Genomic DNA, 26,189 nt, shown 5'->3' with positions numbered 1-26,189 from the left:
TCTCTCACACAACAGGTTTGTTCCTTGCATATGTGGATGTGTGGTTTTCTGATAAGACAAAGGAAAAGTCAGAGGTTATGAGACGTGTTCTCAGTGAAAGGGCCACAGGAGCAGGTTCAGAGGCTACAAGCGCATGTAGATTGCACCCAAACCCCACAGCTTGTCAGAATCAGAATCAGAATCAGAATCAGAATCAGAATCAGAAGTATTTATTGCCAAGTAGGTTTACACCTACCTGGAATTTGCCTTGGTATATAGGTGCATACAAGGAACATAAAACATAAAAACACAATAAGTACTACACACATGAAAAAAAACAAATATAAAATAAAAAGATATAAAAGATATATATAGAAAAAAAATAAAGTAAAATGCAAAATGCAAAACAGGAGTGCAATGAGAAATTGTATTGTTTCCTTAGGTGTTTTTCAGATGAATAGAATTTGCTATCTCCCTGGAGCCTGGGTCACATTTTCTGTCCAAAGAAACGCGTCAGCATTAACTGCTATGTAGGCTCATTTCTTTATGAATAGATTTGACTCACTGGCCCCTGCTTGAGAAGGGTGAGGTGCACCTCTATCCGGGACGAGAAGGAATTGTTTGCCTCCGCACGTTAAGCTGGGCAGCAAACATTGACCGTTCTTGCATTGTAACCTATGTTCCTTTTGTTCGGTGTGAGCTCAGTCCAACCATCTGTTTACCCAAACAGTCACTTACACCTTTCCTTAAACCTTTTGGTTGATGAATAGAAAGAATTATCTTTGACTATCGGATTAGAAACCAGTTTTGAAAAAGCAAAGAACAGGAAAGCTGCTTTTTAGAAATGGACCGGACTCCGGATAGCATTCAAGAAAGCAAACGTCAGAGACAGTTGCTGTGGACATTACCCGGAGTTTCTCCTGCCAGCCCCCTATAGTGAAAACTGTGAAGAATTTCCACATGAACCCATGTGAGAATACAACAGGAATACATCCGCAGATTTATTGATTATTGTTATTTATGAGGATGTACAGAGCCCCTGAAGCCCCAAAAGATGGTATTTTTTAATCTTTGTTCAAGTTAATATCTGCGTAGTAAAGACATGACTGGCCGATGCCTTAAGGACAACACTAAGTTGCATTTATAGCTTTTAGGAGTTTGTTTCTCAAGTATTGAAAACATGTTCCTACTGAGCCTGTTTTCCTTCAGTATGGTGGCTGTGTGCATCTCAGTGATTAAAACACAAACTCTTGGTGGTGGATCATGATCAAGTGAGCGTAACTTAGATTTTGAATTGTGTTGAATTGCAATTTTCTCTGATATATCGAAGGAATGTGCTGGTGTATGTTGATAGATTGAGACTTTGATGGTGTTGTAGGTAAATTAATGTTTTGGTATTTGGTGTATTTTAGATTTAGTGTGTACCTGCCCAAGGACTGCAGGTAGAAATTAGCTCACAGCCAAATCTGGCATGAATCATCTCTTCTGATTTTGAGATTAACGCTTTTGTGCTTGTTTAATAAACAATAAAGAGAAATAAAGGGACTTCAGGGGTGTTAAAAAGGGATGTTGCACTTCTTCTTCCACCCTGCCGGTGTCGCTGTGGTGCTCGCAGCCCTCCTCCTCTCGGACTCGCTCCCCCTCTTTGTAGAGCTCTCCTCCGCTGCCGCTACCTGCTCTCCTCCGATTGGCTGCTGCCGCCGTCGCTTCCTGGTACGTCAGGCCCTCGTAAGCCTCCACCGGGTTCTCACCGTCAACACACGCTCGGTTTCCTCTCCGGTTGTGTCGCTCGCTCCTGTCGCCGTAAAAAAAACCCGTCAACACTGCACCAGTTAGAGATGGCCCAGTGCTCCCAGTCCACCGCCGCTGGCCCCGCCGCGAACGGAGAGCCGCAGGAGGCGAGGAAGGTGGCGCTCATCACCGGCATCACCGGACAGGTAACTCTCCTCCCGGCGTCGCATCCCGCGAACGTGCGAGCGACTCGTTCGCACGTTCGCGGGTCGCGGTCGCGAACTCGTGCCAGTGATCTGCCGTTCGATGGGAAAAACCCGTAGAGTTTCTTAAAAGGCCAGTTTCCTGTCGGGAGTCTGTTTGTTTACATCCGTTCCCCCCCCTGTTTACACCTGCTCCAGATGTGAAGGTAAACCAGATGTGTCCCTGTTGAGAAACCTCTCAGACCCTGATTCGACACGAGAGACTTTGATTCAGCTTGTGAGACACAAACCGGAGTCACACCAGGTTTTAGCTCCAACACCTCTAGTAGTCAGGCTTTTTTAAATCTGGACCAGATTCATCCAGAGAAGCTGCAGATAGTTTGAAACCAGATGTGACTGTTGTGGAAGCTTCATTATATTTGTAATAACACTTTATGGACGGTTCTCTCCCTGCATCCAAGACACGTTGGACCAGGTCCAGATTTAAAAAGGTTCTGGATCCTACTCTGATATCACGTGGTCCTAATTCCATGAATAGAATAAAGGATGAACATTTGAAGCGAAGATAGAATTTGATAAATGACGATAAATGTATATACTTCAAATGAATATCGCTGTTGCCAGTGAATCATCATGTTTCTCCTGTTATTACAGTTTCATCTAATCTCAAACATGTTAACGTGATAGTAACACATGTTATTCTCAAGTAACTTTGACTGACTCGTTGTTTGAATGGAGAAAAGGCGAAGACGGCATGTTCTAGCTTTTAAAAATAAGATAAAGGTTTCATGTCTATCAATCTTGGCCCCCCCAAAAAAACTGAGAATCATTCGCTCAACATTTTTTAACACTTAATCATTCCCGTCTTTTGTTGCATTTAAGGTGAGGTAATCCTGCTAATCCAGAAGCAGTGACGGTAAAAACTTAGAATTTGGTGAAACATCCTGTTGGTAAATGGCCTGATGCCAAACTCGTCATTTCTGAAACATTCAACTGGTGAATTCAGTCCCTAGTAATTCAGCAGCTGTCAAATTTGCATGTTATTTGGAAACATGCAAATTTGTAGGACAATAGCGTGACGAAGAGCCGGAGCATCAATCAACAGCTGCCTGTCAAAGCAGAGGGTGCAAAGTTCAGTTGGTTTTTGCTTGTTTGCTCGTTCACACTCCCACAAAGTTAACAGTTGGTTTTTTTTTATTGCTCATTTCCTGAAACCATTGTTTAATCTGGTGCCGTGTCGGCTTCTCTGGAAATCTTTCAATAGTTGGATGATCGTTGAGATAATTGGACCAACCTGCACAACAGGTATTTCACTCCAGTTCCTCCTGCAGTTACTGGCTGTTTTGGCCTCTTGGGGTCAGCAGAAACAAAATGGGAATAAAACAGTGACGTTATCACATTTTAGCAAACGTAGCTGAGTTATCTTTCATTACCTCTGCCATGGAGGTTGTGTTTTCATGGCAGTTAGACTCAACTCATTTCCTTTTAAACCTTGTAAATGATGGTACATGGGCCAAGAGAGAAGTCATTGGATTTTGGCCTGAATTCATGGATCTTGAATGAATACAATCTGGCATATTTAGGGGATTGATATCTGAGTTTCTGCAATTTGGTGCAGCTCGATTAAAGGGGACCATCCTCACACATTACTGTATATGCCACTGTATATTTTATATATATTGTATATTACATTATATCTGTACAGGAGAGTAGTGCCTGTCTAGTTCCACACACACCCCCTCCTCTCTCTGAGCAGCACCAGAGGTCAGGTTATAGATAAAGGACGAACCAACAGTACATTGTGGTGTCTACACTCAGGGACTTTCATATCTAACTCAGATGCTCCAGACAGAGAGAGACGCCAGGGGCAAGACGTGAGGACACAATGTGCTTCAGGAATGCAAACTTTAGACTTAACTGTCCAATAGGATGCGAACACCTACATGTAACACAGAGAGGGACATCTTCACACGTGGGGGAGACAGTTGCTCATGTTGTTCCACCTTCTGGTCTCCTTGATGCATCAAGTCTACATTAAACTCTTCTGCACGAGACATCAGCTGCTGCCTGCGTTCTCCTTTCACCAGCTTCCACAAAACTTCCAGAACAATATTTTTTTTTTATCAACTTCCTCTGCAGACGTTTTGGTTTTTGCCATTAATGGAAAAATGTTATTTCAAATCTTTTTCTATAAATGATGTATGTTCAGATTTTTGTTACGTTTATTTGTTGGTCGTTTTAAATCAAATCTTAACACATCGTCATATATAGATTAAAAAGTAATTGTGGTACAGCACCTGCGTCTGACAGCAGTGTCACTATGACAACAGTTTGAGAATGTGCTATTTTGGTGAAACCTTTACATCAAGGTTGAATATGACGTTATCCATAATTGTAGCCCAGGATAAGAGGGGGGTGTGAATCAGGCAGAACCGGCTTTACTTGTATAGTATGAGTGATGTTTGAATAACTGGTTAAATGACACCAGTGGAATGAGGATCTCTTGTTCTATTCATTACATTGTTTGCCTGGAGATCAGGTTGTTAACGTGAATACATTCAGTTTTCTACACATTTTAACCATTTCCTTTGAGTTACCATTCCCCTGCTGAGTTTTCAAACTGTGGATAAAGTCCAGACACGGAGGAAAGTACCTGATTTGATTTCAACAAGTTTTATTACTGGCAAAGCAGATGTAATTGACATTTAAAACCAGCATGCCACCCTGGGTCATTTTTCCTTTTGTCCCTTTGCAGACAAAAGGTTGACGCGCACATTACAAACCAGCTACATCTCGATATCCCCGACACAAAACACCCGTCCACACCACAGGTTCCTTTAGCCTAACCCGTTTCTGAAGGAAGTATCTTCGTGACCAGAGGCACAGTTACTGGAATGGGCATAAGAAAAGGGTACGAGCGAACCTGAACAAACGGGAAGTAGCAACAGCACAAACCAAACCCGCTCAGATTATCACAGAAACCCACCTTAACCTCATTAAAATGATCAATCTGATCCGAGACCAGCCTCCTCCAGTTTGTCCCCAACCTGGCTCGAGGCTGGACAACAGAGGACACTGGAGTTTTAACTAAAAACAAGTTAATTTCCCCAGAGCTGAAACAGAGAAACAACCTGCATGGAGCCCAGAGGGGCTTCCTGTTTATATAGAGCAGCCAGACCAGGTGAATCTCCCTGACGACAAACTCCGCCCATCAGGCTCCTGCAGGAAGAGGCCTGCTTCCCTATATGCTGAGAATATATATACACATGTAGTATCACTGTCCTCCTGTTTTCAGTGACGGTTGTTCTCTGCTCCTCGGGGAGATTTCTGTCTTGAAAGATTACAAGTCTTGATAGTTGAGCGTTGTACAGCTGCAGTGATTAGTCATGGAATCAATACGTACGATTCTGTCTTGTCATTGAACTGCTGCAGACTCGATGATATTGCGAAGGCACAACCTGAGATTTAGAAACCAGTTTGAAAATGAAGCAACTAATAAAGCTGAGAAATGTTTAAGTATCAAAGGAAATCTATACATTTAACCGTTTTATTTTTATAATAATAGGAAACAATTGCTTGTTGTGGAAGCATATGCACTTGCAGAAAAGCATTGTCATCATTTGCATCAGAGCCAATAAGCAGCAGGGATTCTGTCAGTATCCATCTTGATTTGAGGTGAAGTCGTCATTTGACCGCTCCAGACCTCGGCCCCCTGTGGAGACACAACTATCGCAGGTCTTGGAAAGTCATTTTCAGCGTCTCACATTCCTTTTGTGGAGCAGGACTTTTCCGAAGCTCATTCTCCCCCTCGCCCTCTTTAAGAGGAGAAAAAAACGAGGAATAACAATGTTAATTCATTTTTATTCTGTCGGTCATGGTGTTGGTGTTGAATACTGAGAGCCCATGTAGACGGCAGTGCCGGCATCTGGATAGACGATCACAGGAGTCACTCGCCGGGGCCAGCGGGGTCACAGTGATGCCGTAAATCGCTTGGCTAACTACTGTTCATAAATTTCAGGGCAGCATGCTGCTCCGTCTGAATATCTTTGACTGCTGTCTCAGTGTGAAGTATCGGGGTGAGAGGGTGAGAGTTATGGGAGACCACCTGAGTGCCAAGGCAGAGCTGCAGAGCCGGGCAGGGGCTCTGGCCGATACCGCTGTTTTACGAGCCGGGGTTACGGAGAGGACAGGTTCAACCTCAGTGTTTGACAGTCAAGCTTTACTTTGGCTTTGAGGTTCACACTTCTTTCTTCATCTCCTCTGGTTGGGAAAACAACGCAGCGCTGCGATACGACTCCCGGAGCTTTTTGATGTTCATCCTACGAGCCCCTTTCCTTCATCCTTTTGTTGGCACGTGATACACTTCCCTCAGTGAAACACCGACTCCACAGTTAGCAGCACAGGACAGAGTCTGAACCAGAGCCAACAATAATAATCATAAAGCTAAGAATGCGTGTGCACATCTCCTCCGTTGCTCATAATGGTTGCTAATGGCTCCTTCAAGGAGGATTCTTCCTCTACATTGTGTCTGGTAACTTGTAGAAAAAACGTGAAGAGGTGAAAAGTTCAGCTGCAGTTGACACTGAAAATGAAGTAAGTTACAGGTGAACTGCTCAGAAATGGTGGTGGAGTTTATGCACTATCTCATAATTACCTCCCGTGAACCGTAGTATGTTTCCACAAAACTTGGTGAAAAGATGAATTATGGGACGATAAATAACTCATTACATTTTGGTAAACCAGTCTTCACTTCCTCCCATTGTAATTAAAATGAAGCTGGAGCCGTGATATCGAGGTCCTGCCGATACAAGCGCTCGACCAATCGTGAGTCAATCTCAGCTGTCAATCACTCACGTCAGTGTCAAAACAACTGAAATGAGAGGAACCCCCTTTCGGAACGTGTACTTCGGTTTCCTATCTGCTAACATGGAGGAGGAGGGATTTATGATCTTTACTGCTGCCAACCACCAGGGGGCGACTCTGATAATTTGGCTTCACCTTTGGGGCGCTGTCATGTCGGTCATATTTCTTTAAAGTCTCTGCCAAAGCGGACGGATATATAGATGTAGCTCCAGGCTGCTCTTCACACAGCACACTGAATATTCTAATGCTTTTGCAAGTGCATGTGTACAATGTGTTTGTGTTGTGGACTGTGATTCCAGCTTCTTTACAGCACATCAGGCCTAAGAGCAGAGCGCCGGCCTCTGCCTGCGCTCTAAAGGAAGCACATTAGAGTGATTCATTTGTAGCTTACACACGACGACAAATAAACGCACATGTGGCCGTGAACTGAGTGTTTACATGAATACAGACATGATGCCTGCAGGCTGCACTCTTTACATTATGCTCTGCGTGGGTCACTGGTCTTTTCCACAAGGTCTTTTCCATAAGGTGATCTAACCCTGATTAGGGGTCAGAGGTCACAGAGCTGACCCACAGTCTGTAAAGGCCCCCAGTAATTTGTTAGTTCACGGTTCCACCAGCAGGGGGTACCAAACTCATAGTGCTGGAGTTAGTCCATATACACACACACACGAGGTTGCATATATTGTCTTAAAAATAATCTGTTGAACTTTGTTGTTTATTTAACTATTTTAATCTTGAACATTTAGTTTAGATAAGGGGGTTATTGGGTGTTGTCTTTTGTTCGTTAATATAGAAATAGACAAACGTGTGTCGTCCCAGTCGCGCATAATTTACGATGCTAAAAACATCCGTCTGATAAGAGTGGTGTGAATGTTGATTGGAACTAATGATGACACCCGATGACAGAAATAGTTTTTCCTCCTTTTCGCTTTTTCGCTTTCAATTTTAATCTTTTCTGTATTTAAATGGATGAAGAATAGACGACAAGGAGGAGGAAGCAGATTCTTTAAACAAATTCCATTGACACAGCTGCACTTGTTCAATTCAGTGCTTCCTCCATGTGAATAAATTATATGCCTTTTTTATTTTGTACTTTCTACTACAGTCTGTTTATTATGAGTCTGGACAAACTAGTGACTTGCTGGCGGAGGTATACGACCGTGAGGGGATAATTGTGTTAATTAAATGACTTGGTTTAATGCATTTCAATTAACTGCATTACTTCATGATGATGCGTTGACTTCTTACAGTCTTGCCGCCCCTCAGACTATCGTGGCTTCTGCAAACACGCCTTGACATCAAGAAGAGGGATTTGGTTAATGCTTCATAACACCAGTTTGCAAATATGAGAAAAAAATATTGCCCAATACTTCAATTAAATTTCACTCTCCTGTCACTGGACCGGCCCTTTGGCTCATATTCAGTGTAGCTGTAGTAGAGGGATCATATTGTGTCAAAGGCCAAAATGAGTCTTTGGGGAGTTTGTGGTATGGCATTGACCTGGCAGGTGAACATGTAGTTTGTGTGTGTGTGTGTGTGTGTGTGTGTGTGTGTGCGTGCACCCCACCCCGCTTGCTCCCACCAAGCGCCCAACTCCCCATAACAGGAAACGGCGAGGTGAGGCCAGGGTTTATGGGCTAATACGGCCTCAAAGGAGCTTCTTGTTTTGAAACAGAGCTGCAGCTCTTCAGGCTTGTTTTCCATATTGGTCTGGCATGGAACGCTTTGACCCTGGCACAGGGGCAGGAAAACATGACACCGGCTGGTGCTTTGAACGCCGTGGGGACGGGCGAGGGTCTGCCAGTGCCATCCCACCACCCCTCACCCCCTCCCTGGGTTAGGCAGAAAACAGGTTGGGCACCAGCGACCAACCTGCATTCGCTGAAAATGATCTGAGACATTAGTAGTACTATAAGACATAAATTTGTAAAGCTAATAAACATTTATTATTTGTGCGACTTTGGAGGGAAGCAGTAGCTGTGGAGCATTTCAAGCTCATCCAAATTAATTCAGAAGGGCATAAAAAACAGCCCCTGTTGGCTTACAGCCCTCGAGTGGCACTGGATTACAGGCAGACATGAAAAAATAGAATACACAAGAGTTTAGATTTAGTTTCTGCTACACACCAGCCCATCAACACAGGGTGACCACATTTACTTTTGTAAAAATACAACTTTTTGAATCTTATTTTCTTAATTCAAGCTTTTTATATCTGGTTTTATTTGTGTTTTCTTTCTTCTTAAAATGATTCATAATAAACGTCATGGTTGAAGTATAAAATATCAACCCCTCAATTAAATTTCTGTCTCATTAGGGTTCAATAACGACATCTGGGGAATCATTGCCAATTTTTAAATATATTTATATATCGGAAATCATTTACTGCCTAATATTGGCATTCACCTTTTAAAAATCTGTATCAGCCGGTCTCTACTCACAATCAACAATACTGAGGGGGCAAAGTGACTTCTTCATTTTGTTGTGTAACGCTTTGGCCAACCTGTACGGCCTCTGATGGCAAAGCCTAAAACATGAGCCCCTCTGCCTGGTGGGTTTCTGTGTGTCATCCAGCCTCTACCCCTCCTCTGTCTTCTGTCCCCCGGCCCTCCAGCCCCGCTGTTGAGGAAGCGTAGGGCCTGGCATGCAGGCAGTGTTAGCGTGCGTGTAAATGTGTATGTGTATGTGTGCGTGTAAATGTGTATGTGTGCGTGTAAATGTGTGTGTTCGTACACGCGAGGGGGGGGGGGGATTGAGCGATGAATGCCATGACTGGTTCGGAATTTTCCAGAGTGTCCCAGAATGTGCGGTCGGAAAGTCTGAGCAGGGAAAAAAGACGAGGAGTAACATGGGTGAAGGGAACAAGACCTTATTGACAGGGCTCGGTCTCACGCACACGCACACACACACATACACACACACATAACACACACACACACACACACACACACACACACACACACATACACACACACACACACACAACACAAACACAAACACAAACACACACACACACACACACACTGCCACTACGTCTGGCTAAAGCTCCTGATTCATGTGGATGTTACACTTAATGATCCCAGGCCTCAGAATTCAATGTGCAGTTTAGACTTATTTTTCTAACACCATTTGTTTTGTTTATCTGCCTATTCGACCACTCATGTCCATTTATGTGTTGTGGAATTAAAAAATATACAAAGTTCACTTTTCTACAAACAACTGTGTTGAACATAAAGCGAAGATGCTTTGAACAATATTAACATGAACAGTTTTTATGAATACAAAGAGCAGGAAGCGCCTAAATACAATTAATATTTGGTGTGATGGCCCAAACCAAATGAAAATTACATAATTTGAAAATGTATTCCAATATGACACATTAATGGTTAACTAATATATTTTTTTTAGTACTGTAACATTTTGACCTGAAGATATTCTATTAATGCAGAGTTAAAATATAATAATTAGGGCTTTTGCAGCTGGAACTCATTTCATATCGATTAATTACATTAGCAATAATTTGTTGATGTTTTAACATAGTAAATGAGTCTTGAAGGGCTTAGTCCCCCCCTTATATTTGTTGTTTGTTGCACAACACAATAAAGCATCATTTTAGGTTATTTAATGTTGAAAAATAACTTAAACAACAGATTTTAAGTTGTGTCGTCTTCTCTCTCTCCAGGATGGCTCCTACCTCGCTGAGTTCCTGATCAATAAAGGCTACATGGTGAGAAAACCCCCCCCGACTGCAGACGAGCTGCAACAACACAGAGAACCTCTTCCTTTGGACGCGTAGACACACACGTGCACACGCACACAAATGAATCCAGACACTCATGGATGCCCACACACACAGACAGACACACACAGAGAGCGGTCATTCCCCCGATAAGCAGCCTCCAAGTCAACGGCAGTGTGTGGGAGCTCCGGGGGGAACTCGACTTACCGCCACAGTCGGCTTCAGATGTGGACTGACTCACGTCTCACCCTGATAAGACCCTTTTGTGTTGCCTGTTAACTTCTCACCTTTTGCTCAGAGGTCAGAACATTTACAGGAAAATAGCTGTTATTATAACGTGAGGTCAAAAACAGCCCGTCAATGGACGTCCGAGGTCTAATGAGCTGGGTCTGATCAGCTGAGGCTTCACGTGGTGGTTTCACACCCCCTGAAGATCCCGTACATTACAACACACTCGGATAAACATGTTGCCACTGGAGCTCATTGTGTTTTCCTCACAGTAGCTGCTTGACTTGACGTGCAGCAGAAAAGCACACAGACACACACACACACCTTCATCGCAGCCCGCAGATTCTCAGACAGCAGGCAGGAAGTGGACTGGATCCAGGTTGGGGATGCTGATGTGCAGGAGGCGGGGGGGGTGGGAGGCATTAAAGAGGAGCGCACATACAGGCAGTAAGTGCACAGTGAATAAAGGAAGTGAGGTCAGGGCACAGCGTCCTCCCTCTAATGGACTCCCCTTGGATCAGGTCGTGTTATCTTCCCCGAGCAGAGCTTCCTCACACATACCCCCCCACCCCTCAGGACACACAGTCCAGATCACACATCACAGGCAGCATGAACCACACAGCGAGCAGGAGCACCGACACACAACACCGTCGTGTCAACTTCTGCAATACACAATAACGTTTTAGTTCCAGAGATCTACAAGGTAAGAAAACGCTTGTAATAAAATGAAGTTGGCCACTTAAAGCAGCTTTCAGACCTGCTCTGAACTCCGAATAGATATTCTGATGATGTCAGAGTGAGCCCATGTGAGAATACAGCAGGAAAACATCCAGACGACTCACAGTGAGCGAGCGGGGGGCGTGTTGATGACGTTTGTAATAAGAGGCAGATGTGAAAATGAATTAAAAACAAACTAAAAGAATTCAAATATCTCCGGATGAAAAAGAGGAGTCATGCATGAAGGAAGATGCCGACGAAGATCTCAACTTTCCACGTCATGTCCTGCGTCCTGCTGCTCCACACAGGCTCCGCCCCTCACACGACGAATCTCTATTCATATCTCAATCTGTGGACTTTGTCTATCTGACACCTACAAGCTGTTTTAACATTTAACAAGCAGGGCTGACTTGAATGTGACTATGACACGTGGAAGTGTCCTTTGTTAGTTGTCAGATAAGTGGCCTGTAATTTTCCCTTCCCAACCTGTTGAAATGTCATTCTTCAACAAACTATTCCAGATATGTCGCCCTGATTTGCATTTTCTTTTTCAAAACGCCACGATGTCATTCTTCAACAAACCGTTTCAGATGTTTGCCCGATGGTTAAAATGTCACTTTGACATGTCGCAGCATCTCCAGAGTTTTGGATATGTCACTCAGATCAGCAAAGCCAGTTAATCTATTTGACAGCTGCAAATTCTCTATGTCTGAAGTTGAATTTTGTCTAGTTCTAAAAATATTTGTCGATACCTCACATATAATTGATTTGGTACATTTTGAGTGTTTTCCTGAATAACTCTCCTGTGTCCTTCTCTCTCAGGTTCACGGGGTTTTGCGTCGTTCCAGCTCCTTCAACACTGGGCGCATTGTGCATCTGTACAAGAACCCCTGCACACACACTTCAGACAGTAAGTACCAGGAACCGTCTTTGGGGGAGACAAATGTCAATAGTTTAGTTTAGTCCACGTCCCATCTGCTAATATGCAGGAGGCGGTGGTGCAGCCACCAGGGGGCAGTCCAGAGGATTTTGGGTTGGAATGACATCTCTCTTTATATACTTGTCTATGTTTGACAGATTTATAACGGACATTATTTAGTAAGAGATCTCCAATCGGTAGAAACACATCTCAGGAACTTTACTCTCAGTAGAACTTGCAGTATTTGACTCAGCGCCTTGACAAGACATCAACTTTTCAGATATGTCAGATTCTGATAAACAAAAAACTCTTGACTTAAACGTCATATATTCATAACAAGGAAAAAGCAAAGTCCTGGTTGAGCAGGTGAATCACTGAGTTTGCACGTGAACTCATCCGTGTGTGTTTGTCCCACTCTTGTCAGAAATGGCGCTGCATTACGGCGACCTGACCGACAGCACGTGTCTGGTGAAGATCATCAACGAGGTGAAGCCGACAGAGATCTACAACCTGGGCGCTCAGAGCCACGTCAAGGTAGTGTGACCCCACATGGTTCTGGTTCTGTTGTCTTTCCACGCTGTGTTCACTCAATTCAAGACCACCTCCATCTTTTCTGACAAACATGGTCACATTTCTTCCCTCTCCCTGGAATCGCTGCTCATGGGAGACGAGGGGGAATACCAGCAACAACCTCCTGGGATCATAGTGAATTTGAAACCAGACCACAGGAGAATGAATAAACCTCCAAAGTGAAAGTAGTTTCACTTTTTATGACATGAAGAACTTTCCCCTCGGATGCACAGCTTTCTGGTGAAATCTGATGTTGATCCTGGCAGAGGTTTATAACCTTGTTATCCTGTTAATTTTTAATTTCATGTCGGTTTCAGTCTGAGGTGCTTGATTGTCGTGTGGCGATTTTGAGCTGTTGCCTCTTTTTTTGACAGTTTCTCTTTTTGGCACATTCAAGGGTATTTAAAAAAAATAGAAGATTTGAGGTTTGGTCATTTAACAGCAGCGTTTAAAAGCAGAGGATTTCCACTTTAGAGCAACACTTTGTAACTTACAGAGCAACAGCAATGAAAGACTCCTTATATAGTAAAATACTAGGTTAGGTTCTTTATTGTCCCACAAGGGGGAACGTGTTCGTGTTTGCAAAGAGACAAAAACACAGAGACAACCTCAACAACAGCATCCCCAATAAAAGTACCGGGAAATGTAAGAATTCCTACCACTTACAAATATGCAAAACAGATGCCAACTTTCAAGAACATACAATTGCGGAAAAACAGCCAGGTTTTTTTTTTCAGAAAGAACAAGCTAACTGCTAATCGTAAGTCGTAACCCGATTTCCCCCCCAGGGATCAATACAAATATTTCTGCTTGTGATTCTGAAATGTGTGTGAAACTCCGTGGCTGCCACCTCAGCAAATAGCGTCGACTGCGATTTATCACCAGGGGCTGAATATGGTCGGTGCTGACTTCTGCTGCTGCAAACGGTTAAACAGTTAAAAAAGAGACTTTCAGTTCTGGGAAGTGAGCGGCTCATGTGCGGAGGATGCTGGAGCTGATGGGACAGGAAGTAATGTTTTCATGGATGGGTCGGTCTGTGCCACAATGTCCCTTTTGTCTCGGAGCTCCGCGGTGATCCCAGGAGATCCCGCGGCGCCGCCACCCCCTCCTCCTCCTCCTCCTCCTCCCACCCGTCCGAACTGGGATCTGACACAGAGTCTCCAGGCAGCGCTGATCCTCCTTCTCCACGGTGGTTTGGGTGGGATACGGAGCCAAGAGCTTAGTCAGATCGTAGATAATAAGGCCATTTGTAATGTGAACATGACTCGCTGCTTTTCAATAGTAGCAGTTTCTTAACACAACAAATCCATTTTGGGAGCAGATTGGAATCATTTTTACATTTGGTTCAACTCAGTTTTTATTCTGATCTTAAAAGCCCCTGAGTAAAGAGGGACAGCTTTAGCTAGACGGCTAGTATCGGTTTATGCTGAGATGATGAACTGATTTATAGATCACTGAAGAAAATGCATATTAAAAGCAACTCCTGTTATTATGTGTTCATTTGATTCAGAGAGTTTTCTTGTTAAAACTGTTTTCATTGTTCTTATAGGCTGATGGAGGAACTATACTTTATTGAAATTATAAAACAGTTTATAATACTTTTAATAGTTAAATTATTCAATATTTGAAACATTACTTAGTAGTAAAAACAAACTACAGCTGAAGATAATGTAATAAACACCAGAGTACACTTTTGACCTGATAAAGGTGCTGGATGAAAGTTGTGGGCATCACCAGATTTCATCCGGTGAGGAACATGTGTGATGACAGTTCAGCCAATGGTTGTCAAGGCATTTCCTGCCAAACTACAAATATGGGTCACAATCGGTCCAGTAGTTGTTGAGAGATTTCAGCCTGGCCGAAAAAAAAAAAACTGCGGACCAGCCTACAATCCTGACAGCGACGCAGTTATCACGACCGTACGGTGGGAATAATAATAATCAACAAAGGAAGAAAGACAAACAGACGAGGAAGAGGAAGAGAGTAGGAGAACGAGTGACCACATCCTCTGTGGTCGGAGGCCGTGACTCCGCTCCCACCTCCCACACAGGGATCATCCACGGGCCACACACACTGGGAGTGTCAGAACATCCCTGTACCTGTGCACAAGGCTCTGCTGTGTTTATTTGTCCCCACACCAGTAAACCAGGCTCTGGTAGCTGCTCACCACATGCTGCCCGCTCCCAACAGCTGAGCCTGCTGGATTACTGGCAGCAGCGGTGTGGAGCAATTTCCAGTTTGTCCCACCACAGAGGAAAAGATCCCTCACACACACACACACACACCGGCTACTCTCTCTCTCCCCCCCTGCTGTGTCTCATCCCGTCTGAGTCCGGCTTGTTCATCACACTCACTCACCCACGGCGCTGGAGTTGTAGTACTGGTTTGAGTTGGGGTGTGTGTGTGGGTGCTGGTTTCCGCTGCACAGAGTCATCACTTCAGAACAGACTGAAGGTTATTTCTAATGCTGCAGAGGCGGAGGAGGACAGGGAATTAGTGGATGAGCACTAGACAACCAGCTGCAGTATCAAAAGAGCAGCACACACAACAAAACAGAGGGGGGCTTTGTTTTCTTTGTGACTTTAACAGCAGAGGAGATGATCAGTTGGATGTGTCCCTAAAGATCATCGTAACTCCCGGGGGAAGCCGGCCAGCAGACTTTATAAAAGAGATAAGAAACGGTGTTTTCTTTATTAGTCTGTGGTGGATTGTTTGTTATGGTGCTCACAACTTACTCACCGGTGTTTTCTGAGGGAGGGTGGTGGTCTGGAGCCAATTCCACTGAAAAGGGATTCTGCTCTTTAGAGTTTGGAGTTGTTGCTGTTGGAAACTTAACACTGGGGCAGACACTTGAATTTGTAAACAGTGGATTTGCAAATTCATGTTCCGTGTTGGCCCCTGAGGCCAGCATCACTCTGACCTGTCTTCTCCAATAGAACATTACATTTACAGTTAATTACCTACAACTAAACATTTAGTTTATGGAGTTTCTCGGAGGTACAAATCTTAAGTGAACTTATACTGATCCTCAGAGGATAATAATAATAATAATAATAATAATACTCCCATAGTGTCCTGTGATGCCTGTAAAGGTTTCTTATTTAGTTGGTGTGTTAAACAGATCATTGATTTTGATCAGATATTTTTGATGTACAGTTAACAACAGGCGTCCTCTATCGTTTTTGCATCAACGATTAATTTCCGAACAAAGTTATCTGAGCCCTTTGCTATTGTTGTATTAGTGGAATTTAATCTGAGGTCTAGAATTGGATAATTTAATTGAAGTTGAAGTTGAAGAAACACAAACGTTGAAAGAGTTTGAAGAAGAGAGAGAGAGAGTAAATACACATATTTAATGAAGCAGAAGTGAGTTTCTCTTCATTGTTTTCAGTGTCTTCTGAAGACAAAAGGACAGACTGCAGCGAGGAGACAGACTTCCTTCATCCGTATATCCTTCATTATCCGTATCTGATTTCCTCCCCATAAAGACTTATCATCATGGCATTAACGTCTTACACGTCGTTCTCCCTCTCTACCCTCGGGTCTCTCCCCCATCCGGGTCTGTGCAGGAGCTCCCACGCCAGAGACACACACACACACACACACACACACACACACACACACACACACACACACACACACACACACACACACACACACACACACAGGATTTAACACGGCTGTTTCCCCACAGAGCCCCCCCGCTGTTTGTTCAACGTGTTGATGTGTTTATGGGTCGAAAAGCAGCTATTGTGCAGCCGGCCAGCAGTTTAGCTTTCCTAAACAGGCGGTGAAACCACTGCTTACTACAGTTTGTGGCCGTGGTTGTGTAATCATTGTAACTCGTTAGTAATGTGATGCAGTTGTTTGGACTCCCTGTGTGTGTGTGTCATCCAGCCGTTTGTTACGTGTGCGACGCATGCTGCAGTTTGCTCGGACCCACTGTTTCCTGCCAATGCTTCATTATCCTTTATTTAAACTTCATTAACACCAACCAAACTTTCCCCTTATTTCATGCAAAGTGTCGGAGAAACCTGGTTTTTACAACCCCTCTGAGTGATGAGCGCCCTCGTCTCCGTAACAGCCCATTGGCCGCGTGTGCTCACTGTCTCTGATTGGTGTTTATATTACCGCCGTCCAATCAGCCGCCGGTGGCACGCTTGCAGCGGAGTGTGTATCTCACTGGGATAAAGTCTCGCCTGCAGCCAAGTTATCACATTCCTCGCTGAAGTGTGTTTTCTGTCTCTCAGGACTCATTAGCTGTGTGTGTGTGTGTGTGTGTGTGTGTGTGTGTGTGTGTGTGTGTGTGTGTGTGTGTGTGTGTGTGTGTGTGTGTGTGTGTGTGTGTGTGTGTGTGTGTGTGTGTGTGTGTGTGTGTGTGTGTGTGTGTGTGGTGCCGCCATGTTTTCCCATTGTTTTAAATTTGACTTTCAGAGTCTCAATCCTGGTGCTTTTGGCCAAAGAGGAGATGCAGAACAATCTCTGGCTCCTCATCAGCTCGTGCGTCCCACCTATTGAGCCGAGAGGAGACGGCTCTGCGTTGGTGGCCTGGTATAGTCGGCGGTCAGAGTCGCTCGCCGTCCAGGCCAATCCCTTTTTTTTAAAGGTTAGGCCCGGCGTACAGAGCGGGCCTGCCTTGTACGCAACTGCCGAGAGTGAACTTTAGCCCAAGAATAGACTTTCTTGTGCCAAGGAAAACAAGTCTGCACTTTCCTTGTTCGGAGTCAGGGAATGTTCTGTGGTTTTCGCTTTGTGGGTCAGATTAGTCGCTCCGCTCATGAGTCGGTTCTTTTTCTGTTTTCCAGCAAAGGTTGTAACACATGGAAAAACATGCAGTTTGGGCAACGGAGGGAGGGGGATGAGAGAAGAAGAGGAAGGGGGGGTTCTGAGGTTTGTAAAGTAAATACACTGATCCAATAACTAGTATCACAAAGCTAAATATGATTGCATCTAAATCTGTATCTTAGATCAATGCCCAGATAGTCCACATCAACGGTCTTGTGCGTCTGACGTTCAGAAGCCGACGTGCTCGTGACTGTTGCACGTGTAGTTTCACCTGTGATTTGTAGATGGCAGCAATGAGCCGCTGTGGAGGACAGTGTCCCTCAGGTGGACGCAGCAGAGGGTCTCAGCCTGTGGAATTACATGTGTTTATATGGATTCATGTAGGGTCGGACTTTATCAGAAGTTATTATGCTTTACTGAAAATAACTTTTTTTTTATTTGTCTTTTTAGAAATAAATTACAAAAGTGACTGCTTCGTATTGGTAAGAAAAATTAAAGCAAGTAATTCACAAATTTATGTCATAATCAATTAATTTGTAGAATATTGATTGACAGCAGGTCATTGGTTAAGATTCAGTGGCTTCGGCTTCTCAAATGTGTTGATCTTGTAAATTCGAAATCTAAAGGATTTGGAAATTTATATTTCACTGTAAATTAAATGTAAATATTACATATTTTGGACAATTACTTTGACAAAACACGCAATTTAATTAAAATAGTCCCTTGGGGGAGGGATAAGTTGACTTTTTAACTTTGTCAGTTGACTAAACTACATAAAATGATTCTAATGTTTTTTAAATATTCATTGTTTTTATGATTCCATTCATAAAAAAATATTATTGATTGATTAAATGATCAGAACAGCTAAATAATCAGCAGATTCAATAATTAGAATTAATTTAAAAGTCTGTTAAATTCTCCATCTTCACTAAACTCAAGTTGTTCTGAAGCTCCATCAGCCCAGGATGTCGCCCTCTGCAGGCCGGTCGGCTCCACTGCAGAGCTGCTTGACGAGATGAGAGGACGACACGGTTCAGGCCTCGTTTCATTCAGCTGCTGTCACTTTAGTGAAGAAGGAGAATTAGATGGAGGAAATACCAGGAAGACAAGATGGGGAAAGTTTCACAGAGAAGAGATGGAAACTGTCAAATGTTTCCTCTGAGGAAACTATTTTAAGAAATGGTTTGATTTCAGCTGAATCAGTGTTTTCCTCGTCGTCTGCATCATCCCTCGACCTCTTCCTCTTCCTTCCCCCCCTCTCGACTCTGTCTCTCCCCCTCGCTGTGACTCATTTATTCAATTTTTAGTTCAGGGTTGAGTGATTGGCAGTCGCCTGTAGCGTGCTTGTCGGTACCAGACTTGTCACAATAATCGCACAAAGCCTCTTGTTAGTTTGGTGCAGTCGGTGAGAGGGGAAACCTGAGGTGGGGAGACGGTTACCAGGGATCACACCAAATATTTATCAAACTCATCAATCTCCCCGTTGCTACGTTGTCCGTGGAGACATTTGGCAATAATAACCAGCTTCGTTGCTTCATCCTGGATCTAATGATTTATCTGGAGAGGCTTAATAGATTCGTTATCAGCTAATATCAAGGAATCTGTCTTTGCAGCATGAGACGGTTCTTTTGTCCTGATAATTAGACCAAACCTACAATTAAAGTCTTAGTGACTGTGGTATTTAGTGTATGATCAAAGCTTTAAATGTTTCTGTATCTATATTTATATATGTATATATAAATACTGGTGTAGATCCTAAAAGTAGATTGCAGCATAGTAGCAACACATTTTCCTGAATGGGAAACATCTACGGGCACAGAACCAGACACAGAATATACATCAGCCCCTACGGCCTGCAATCATTTGGATTAAATAAACTGGGTAAATAAAATAAAATCCTCACCTTCACTCATAAACTCTGATGGTCTGTTCATCACATTCAGAAAAATCCAGGGTTCATGATCAAGTGTCACAGAAACAAATCACATCTTTCAACTAGTCAGATTTACTTTTTTAACGACCGATTTTTCAGACAAAAATAACGAAAATCAAATTTTCTCCAGCCTCTTAAACAAGGTGATTTATTGCCTTGCAGCCATAATATCCCACAAACCGTTGTGTTTATTGTCGATTTAAGATTCTCCGGAATGTCTGTGCTATCATCACTATAACGAAAGCTGCCATGTTCAGGCCGTGAGCTGCAGGATGAATCATACAGGAAAATTAAAGTAATCTGAAACTAAGATACTAAGATACCTAAATTCTGATTAGTTGTTTAATCACTTTTAGAAGTTTATTTAACTAAGATTTTAAAACAGGTCACAATGGAAACATGTAATTCATTGAAAGCTCTAAACTGCTGGTTTATCTGAAAGTGAGAATATTTATAATTATTATAATAATAATTATAATTATTATTATAATTATTATTATTATATATTTTAAATCTATCATTAGAATTAATAAAGTTTTTCCAGTTTAGTTTTGTCCCATGTTTCTGTTCCTGGCTCCTGGTGTTGACGTCTGTCAGGAATTCTTTCTGTTACACCCTGTTCTCATGTGTCTAACAAAACAAAGATGAAGTAGTATGTAAATACAAAATAAATACATAAAATATCAGTTAGCAAAGGGATATGAAACACAATTTGAATAGTTTTGCAATGAAACTTGTTGGAACATATTTGAAATAACCCCTTTTAACTAAAAAAATCCATAAAAATATTTCCCACACCTCCGGGCTGCCTCCAGTCTGTTGATATAAAAGAGGAGTTTACTTGTCATAGTTAATAAAGTAGTTTTATTGATTTAGATCTTCTCTGCTGAACCTTTTCAGAGTCGTTCTCCGCACGGTTTGGTTTTGTTATTGTCATTGTGGCTTTAGAAATCTTCTCATGCCTCAAGCTGCAGCCGTAACATCCAGGCAACTGCACCCAGAAGTAACATATCTACAGTTTATGTTGCGTACAGGCTCAGCTTCATGCACAGGCTGCATATAAACTCTGCAGACGGACATTTATTTTTAACCCTGCGTCTGTTAGCATTTCCACGGCGCCTCCAAGGAAAGGTGGAGTCGTCGAATCACACACCTGCGACAAAAATACCTGCGTGAATCCAAAGACGCCGTTCAATCAAAGTGAGTTTGCACAAAGAACACAGTGACACCCAGCCCTGTTGACACAGATTTGGCAGTATTGGTGTTTGTCTTTAGTCTGCATACATTGTGGTGTTGACACAGACATTATATCGTGTGTACAAAGGGATTTTTTTTTTGCGAGTAGACTCACTGAATATACGTACCCACGAGCAGGAAGGCTTAGTGGGGCTGCGTGAAAAGATCTGTGGGTTTATCTGCTCTGTTTTCACTTGTTCCCTCTTTCAAGAGTCGACTGTCAAACTGCAGCCGAGACGTTATATTATTATATCGAGAAGAAAAGCAGTCGTATCGTCTCCTTCTCCTTCTTCTTCTTCTTCTTTCATCATCGCAGCCTCTTAATTACACCGACTCCCCAGACACCCACTCTGACTGTGGCAGTGAAAAGATGCAGCCTCGCTCCGTCCTCACAATTGACATAAGCTCATTACTACACAATAAACATTGTCGCTAATCCGCGAACACAAGCCCCGACTGCTGCTGCCCACTCTCTGCTGTGTGCACACACGTACACAGACACAGACACTTCCCGGGCTGATGGCATGTTTGTGTTACTCCGCAGTTTGTGTCGTATTTCTTCGCTGCCGGCTCTGCCGTCGAATCTTGTTCGTCGTAGAATCTATTGTTTTTCTGACTGTTTCACAAATAAAAACGCTGAAGTGCAACTCAAGGAATGAAAGGCAGGGCCCTGAAAAGAAGGCGTAATTACCGTTTCACAATCTGTTGACTCCCGCGCTAAGACTTTATTATTTCGGTTCAGCCCGTGCGTGGGCGTGTGCGCCATGTTCCTCCGCGTATACGGACGTGTGTCTGTTGGGTAATTTGAGGATCGAGATCTATTTACAAAAGCCTGCTGTAATGAGCTATGATCTCACCTGTTTGGACAACTTCATGAAATGATGATCGGGGGAAACAAAAGCAAGAAGAGGTTTGAGTGACGCGTACGGACAAGACGAGAAGTGGATGAGTTATGAACACAGATACTCATCTGTTAGATAGTGTAATCGTTTCAGTGCTTCTTTGAATTTGCGAAGGTGTTATTGTGCACAAAGCGACGTTTTTATCTATTTTTCTCTTTTATATGTGCAGCTGCTTTGTGTGTGGAGGCTGTTGCCTGTTGCCTGTGTTTAAATTGATGCTTTAAATCAGGCTGTCATACCTGCACGAAGGGTTGGGCCATTCTCACCGTGTCTCCTGTCAGACGAACAAACAGCCTTTATTCTCAGAAAAAGAGAGCAGGATGTTCGGGTGCCATTAAAAAGTCAGCATCATACGAGATGTTCTTTTCTTTTCTTTTATCACCTTGTTTTGCCTCCAACATCTGATATATTGAGGAGGCGCGTGGACGTTTTCATGTACAAATTAAAACTTTAAAAAAAATTGTATCATAAAAGACGTCACCTCAAATGAACGTTCATCCGAGGTGTGGTTCTCCGGGATGATCACTTCTACTGGAAAAATGTTGACGATCAATTCCCACGATTCACCGACAGCGGTCCATTGAAGGCAGTGTTTCACGTAGACTATAAATAAAGATGGACCAGAAATGAAGCCAAAATATCTACTATGATTTCTGCCATTTTGTGCAGATGGCATAATTTAGAGTCTGTGTGATCGGGGGATGACATTTACAGCTGAGACTGACCCGTGATTGGTCGAGCATGTATATATCCGCAGGCCCCAAATTACTTCACGGGTGCAAGATGGCAACGTTCATATCGAGGATATCTCTGCTTCATTTCTGGATAGAAAGTGGGAGAAGTGGAAACATGTCATCCATCTTTATATGCAGTCTATCCACCAGAAAAATCTGTTCTCTGTGGACTTGGCTGTGTGCACCACGACATTGTCATGTTGAACCCTTCCCCCAACAACTGTTGCCACAAAGTTGGAAAACCTCTATTGTCTAAAATATCTCTGCAAACCGTAGCATTAAGATTTTCCTTCCTCAGAACTGACTGTGGCCAAACCATGAAAAACGACTCCCGACCAAAAAGTATTTGCAGCCAAGCATGTCCACATACTTCTGGCCATATTGTGCTTGTATGTTTCCCGAAATTAAAAAAATAAATAAGTCAGCATGCAGCAGAATTACTGACCTGTTTTTAGGTTTGTGCGCTTTCTGTCCAGCTGTTCGCTGCTGCCAGATGTGCGAGTGGCAAATAGAAGAAACATGATCATCAAATGATCGTCACTTTTTCATTGTCTCGTTTTGCTTCTTACTTTTTTCCACCTCAGCCACAGTGGAAAAATTCATATATTCTTGAAATTTGACCTTTCTGAGCGTCTCAGCTTCTTTCAGAGCTCGACACAAGTGTGTGTCAGTCGTTCTTTAGATGACAAGCAAATCTGAATGTTGTTTTCATACATTTTGTAAGAATCATACGGAGGTAATTATTCACAAGGTGCCTGTGGGTGTTTCAGTCCTTCTGTTTTTCAGAGAGTTCTCACCAAGACGGATGAGAATTTAGTTTTTTATGACCACCTTCTTTGTCACACTATGTACCTGGAAACCTGCTTCCCCTCTGCTCCTCGCCCTCAGGCCCCTGCAGGGTGGCAATTAATGTCACGATTATTCCTCCTTATTATCGATATTAGTGCGGGGGATCAGCGGGAGTGATGGGAAACATCTCTGCTGGTTGCAAAGTGTGATAAATGGCCCCCGCGCTGCCACTTGTGAGCATTGTCTCTGACGGTGAGAAGAATGGATTTCAGTTTTCCAGAGCACCATCAATCATCTCCGCTGGCGTCTGGTGGGGGCACACGGGGTGAGGCTGATAGACATGTGAGGTAGATGAGAACCGAATGTGTCGGGACGACGCCGGTTTCAATCTGTTGACTTAGAGCTCGTAGCCTCTCGGCCTCTCTGAGCTCATCCTGCAGACAGATTTCCATATTTGTTTTTGTTTGAATCCAACCTGGTTTTTATTTTCATTATCACATGAATCAGAGAGAAACTGGTCCGAGGTTATCGGCCGATCGTTATTTGTCTAATGATTTTATCTCTTATTGGTTCAAGAGGATTTCTGAGGTCAGGACTGATTGATTGACTGACGGTGCACGAATATAACAATAAGTGGCAATAGGTCTTTTAATAAGGATCTTTTGATTTTGATTATTCTGTAATAGTCCCGTGAAATGTATGGAGCGTAACATTTTATACTTCAAAACCTTTTTAAACTGAAAACTATGTTATTATAACATTATTGCTATGTCTTTATTTAAATCCTTATTTACAGAGAACTTTTCAAAATCCAGATTACAAATTGTTTCCAAAAGCTGAAATCAAAACAAGTAAAAAGATTAAGTCATAAGAATTAAAATACAATAGCAGTAAAAGTTAAAGGCAATTCAAATATAATGATGTACTTCATGTGACTGAAGTATTTGATTTCAGAAGAAGTATCTCATTTCAGTGATGAGTCCTCATGTCAGAGACTAAATCCAAAGAATTTCAGACGTTGTTGTTTGATAAATAACTCGAGCTGTTAACCAGTTGTTGTCAATTAATACCTCTCCAGTTGACCGGTCATTTCACTAATTGTTTAACCTCTGGAGTGAGTACGTGTTTCGACAGCGAACAAGTGATGCTGAGTCAGGGATGTGCAGAAAATCATCTTATTTTCTTAAGGATGAAACCCTGTCAGGCCTCTTCTCAGGCGTGAAATCGTTCTGGAGAGTGCTCTCTTAGCGAGTGGCACGTCGTAGACATGCTTTAACTGCTCCAAGTGACTCTGTGAGTGATGCGTGTGCGTGACTGTTTATGTGCAGACCTTCGGGTTGCCGTCCCTACCCGTGTGTGCCTGTGTGATTAGACATGTATGCGTGGTGGTATGGATGATGATGAAGATGATGAGGACAGAGGGTGAGGACAGAGGGTGAGGTTTGGGTGATGAGAAGTGCCTCCTCATGGAGAACAGAACACGATTAGTCAGAAGATAATCTCTGCTCTCCTCCGTCTGTGTGCAGTGTGGGCAAACTCCAAAGAAAACACTCCACTGTTTTCTTTACTTTTCTCTGCTCTCTCTCACACACACACACACACACAGACACACAAACACACACAGCCACACAAAACGATTACCAAGAGTTAAGCAAGAAACGACACTGTGAAGAGTGGGCGTTTGTGTTTTTTTTCTTGTTCTCGAGAGGGCGCACAACCTTGTGTGTCTGCACACTAATGCGTTTCTCCACCGGGCCTCGGGTCTCTCTCCTCCTCCCTCTGCTGTAGGTGAACTCTTCATATTCGGGGTGTCGGGGGGTGTAGCCGTCGCTGAGCGTCAAAGGTTGAGGGTCGTCTGACGTTCCCAAACGGATCCCCCGAGCATTCCTTCCCCCAATTATGAACATAATGACGGGAAAATAACCCATAGACACACAAACACTGGCCAGGGCAGTATTCACACTTTCCCCTGACCGGCCAGTCAATCTGACAGTGACGAGCATTACGCACGCACGCACACACAGACAGACACACACAGACACACACCTGGGATGTTGATCTTCCCATGCTAAATCTTTCCTACATCCCAGTGCCACTGGTCTGGTAATATCTGCTCTGGCACGGCTCAGCGGGCTCGGTAATCGAAGCTCGGAGTGTTTACACATGTGTGGCCGGTGCAGGCCACCACCACAGCTAAACGTTTACAATAACAGTCTCCAAGCGATGCCTGTTGTAATAAAAGTCAAGCGTCTCGCCCGGTGCACTGAAACAAATCTGTCGTGCTGATCTTATTACAGTCAAATTAAACCGTCCTGCCTCGGGCTGCGCGGCTGTAAACTGTGGAGCTGGAATAGAAATACACTCCAGCTCTCAGCAGAACCTCCACGGTCCCTGTGCACAGGTGTGATGGGTCTCTGTGTTTGACACGTGTGCTGGTTCGACACCGCGGTGGGAATGTACCAGAACGTTAAGTTGTTTCAGTCGTGCAACTTCCTGCGTTCGCTGCTCAACGCGGCCACTTTGCTCTGCTATGAAACACAATTCTGAATTTGGCAGAATTTTTAGTTTAATCAGTAAGTATCTGCTGAAAGAATAAATAAAGCTAATAAAAGTAATATAAATAAAGTTTTGAACCAGAACCGACACTTGATGCCTGGAAGTTTCTGAAAAAGGATGCACATAGTGAGGAGACATATTTTGGCTGGCGTAGTGTTTCATTACCCGGCTCTATGATGTTGGCTGATTATAATTCAATGATATGATCAAACCTAATTTGTATATTTAAAAACTAGAACGGCAGTAGAGTTCATACCGTTGCCGAGGCCCAACAGTTTCCTTCTGAAGCCACATTTGATTATCAA

General features: G+C 43.3%; 1 protein-coding gene across 1 annotated transcript in view; it reads left to right on the top strand.

Moving 5' to 3' along the window:
* The first annotated feature begins 1,667 nt into the window (after positions 1–1,667).
* The window catches only part of gmds (GDP-mannose 4,6-dehydratase), a 140,307-nt gene continuing 115,785 nt past the window's right edge, over positions 1,668–26,189 (top strand). Inside the window, exons 1-4 of the mRNA XM_035177347.2 lie at positions 1,668–1,916; positions 10,459–10,503; positions 12,283–12,370; positions 12,804–12,913. Of these exons, the coding sequence (XP_035033238.1) occupies positions 1,818–1,916; positions 10,459–10,503; positions 12,283–12,370; positions 12,804–12,913 (342 nt within the window). The 5' untranslated portion in view covers positions 1,668–1,817. The remainder of the gene's footprint in view (positions 1,917–10,458; positions 10,504–12,282; positions 12,371–12,803; positions 12,914–26,189) is intronic.

This window comes from Hippoglossus stenolepis, chromosome 14, assembly GCF_022539355.2.
Source record: "Hippoglossus stenolepis isolate QCI-W04-F060 chromosome 14, HSTE1.2, whole genome shotgun sequence".
Lineage (NCBI taxonomy): Eukaryota > Metazoa > Chordata > Actinopteri > Pleuronectiformes > Pleuronectidae > Hippoglossus > Hippoglossus stenolepis.
The sequence above is the reverse complement of the archived record's forward strand: the minus strand, read 5'-3'. Positions and strand labels throughout refer to the sequence as shown.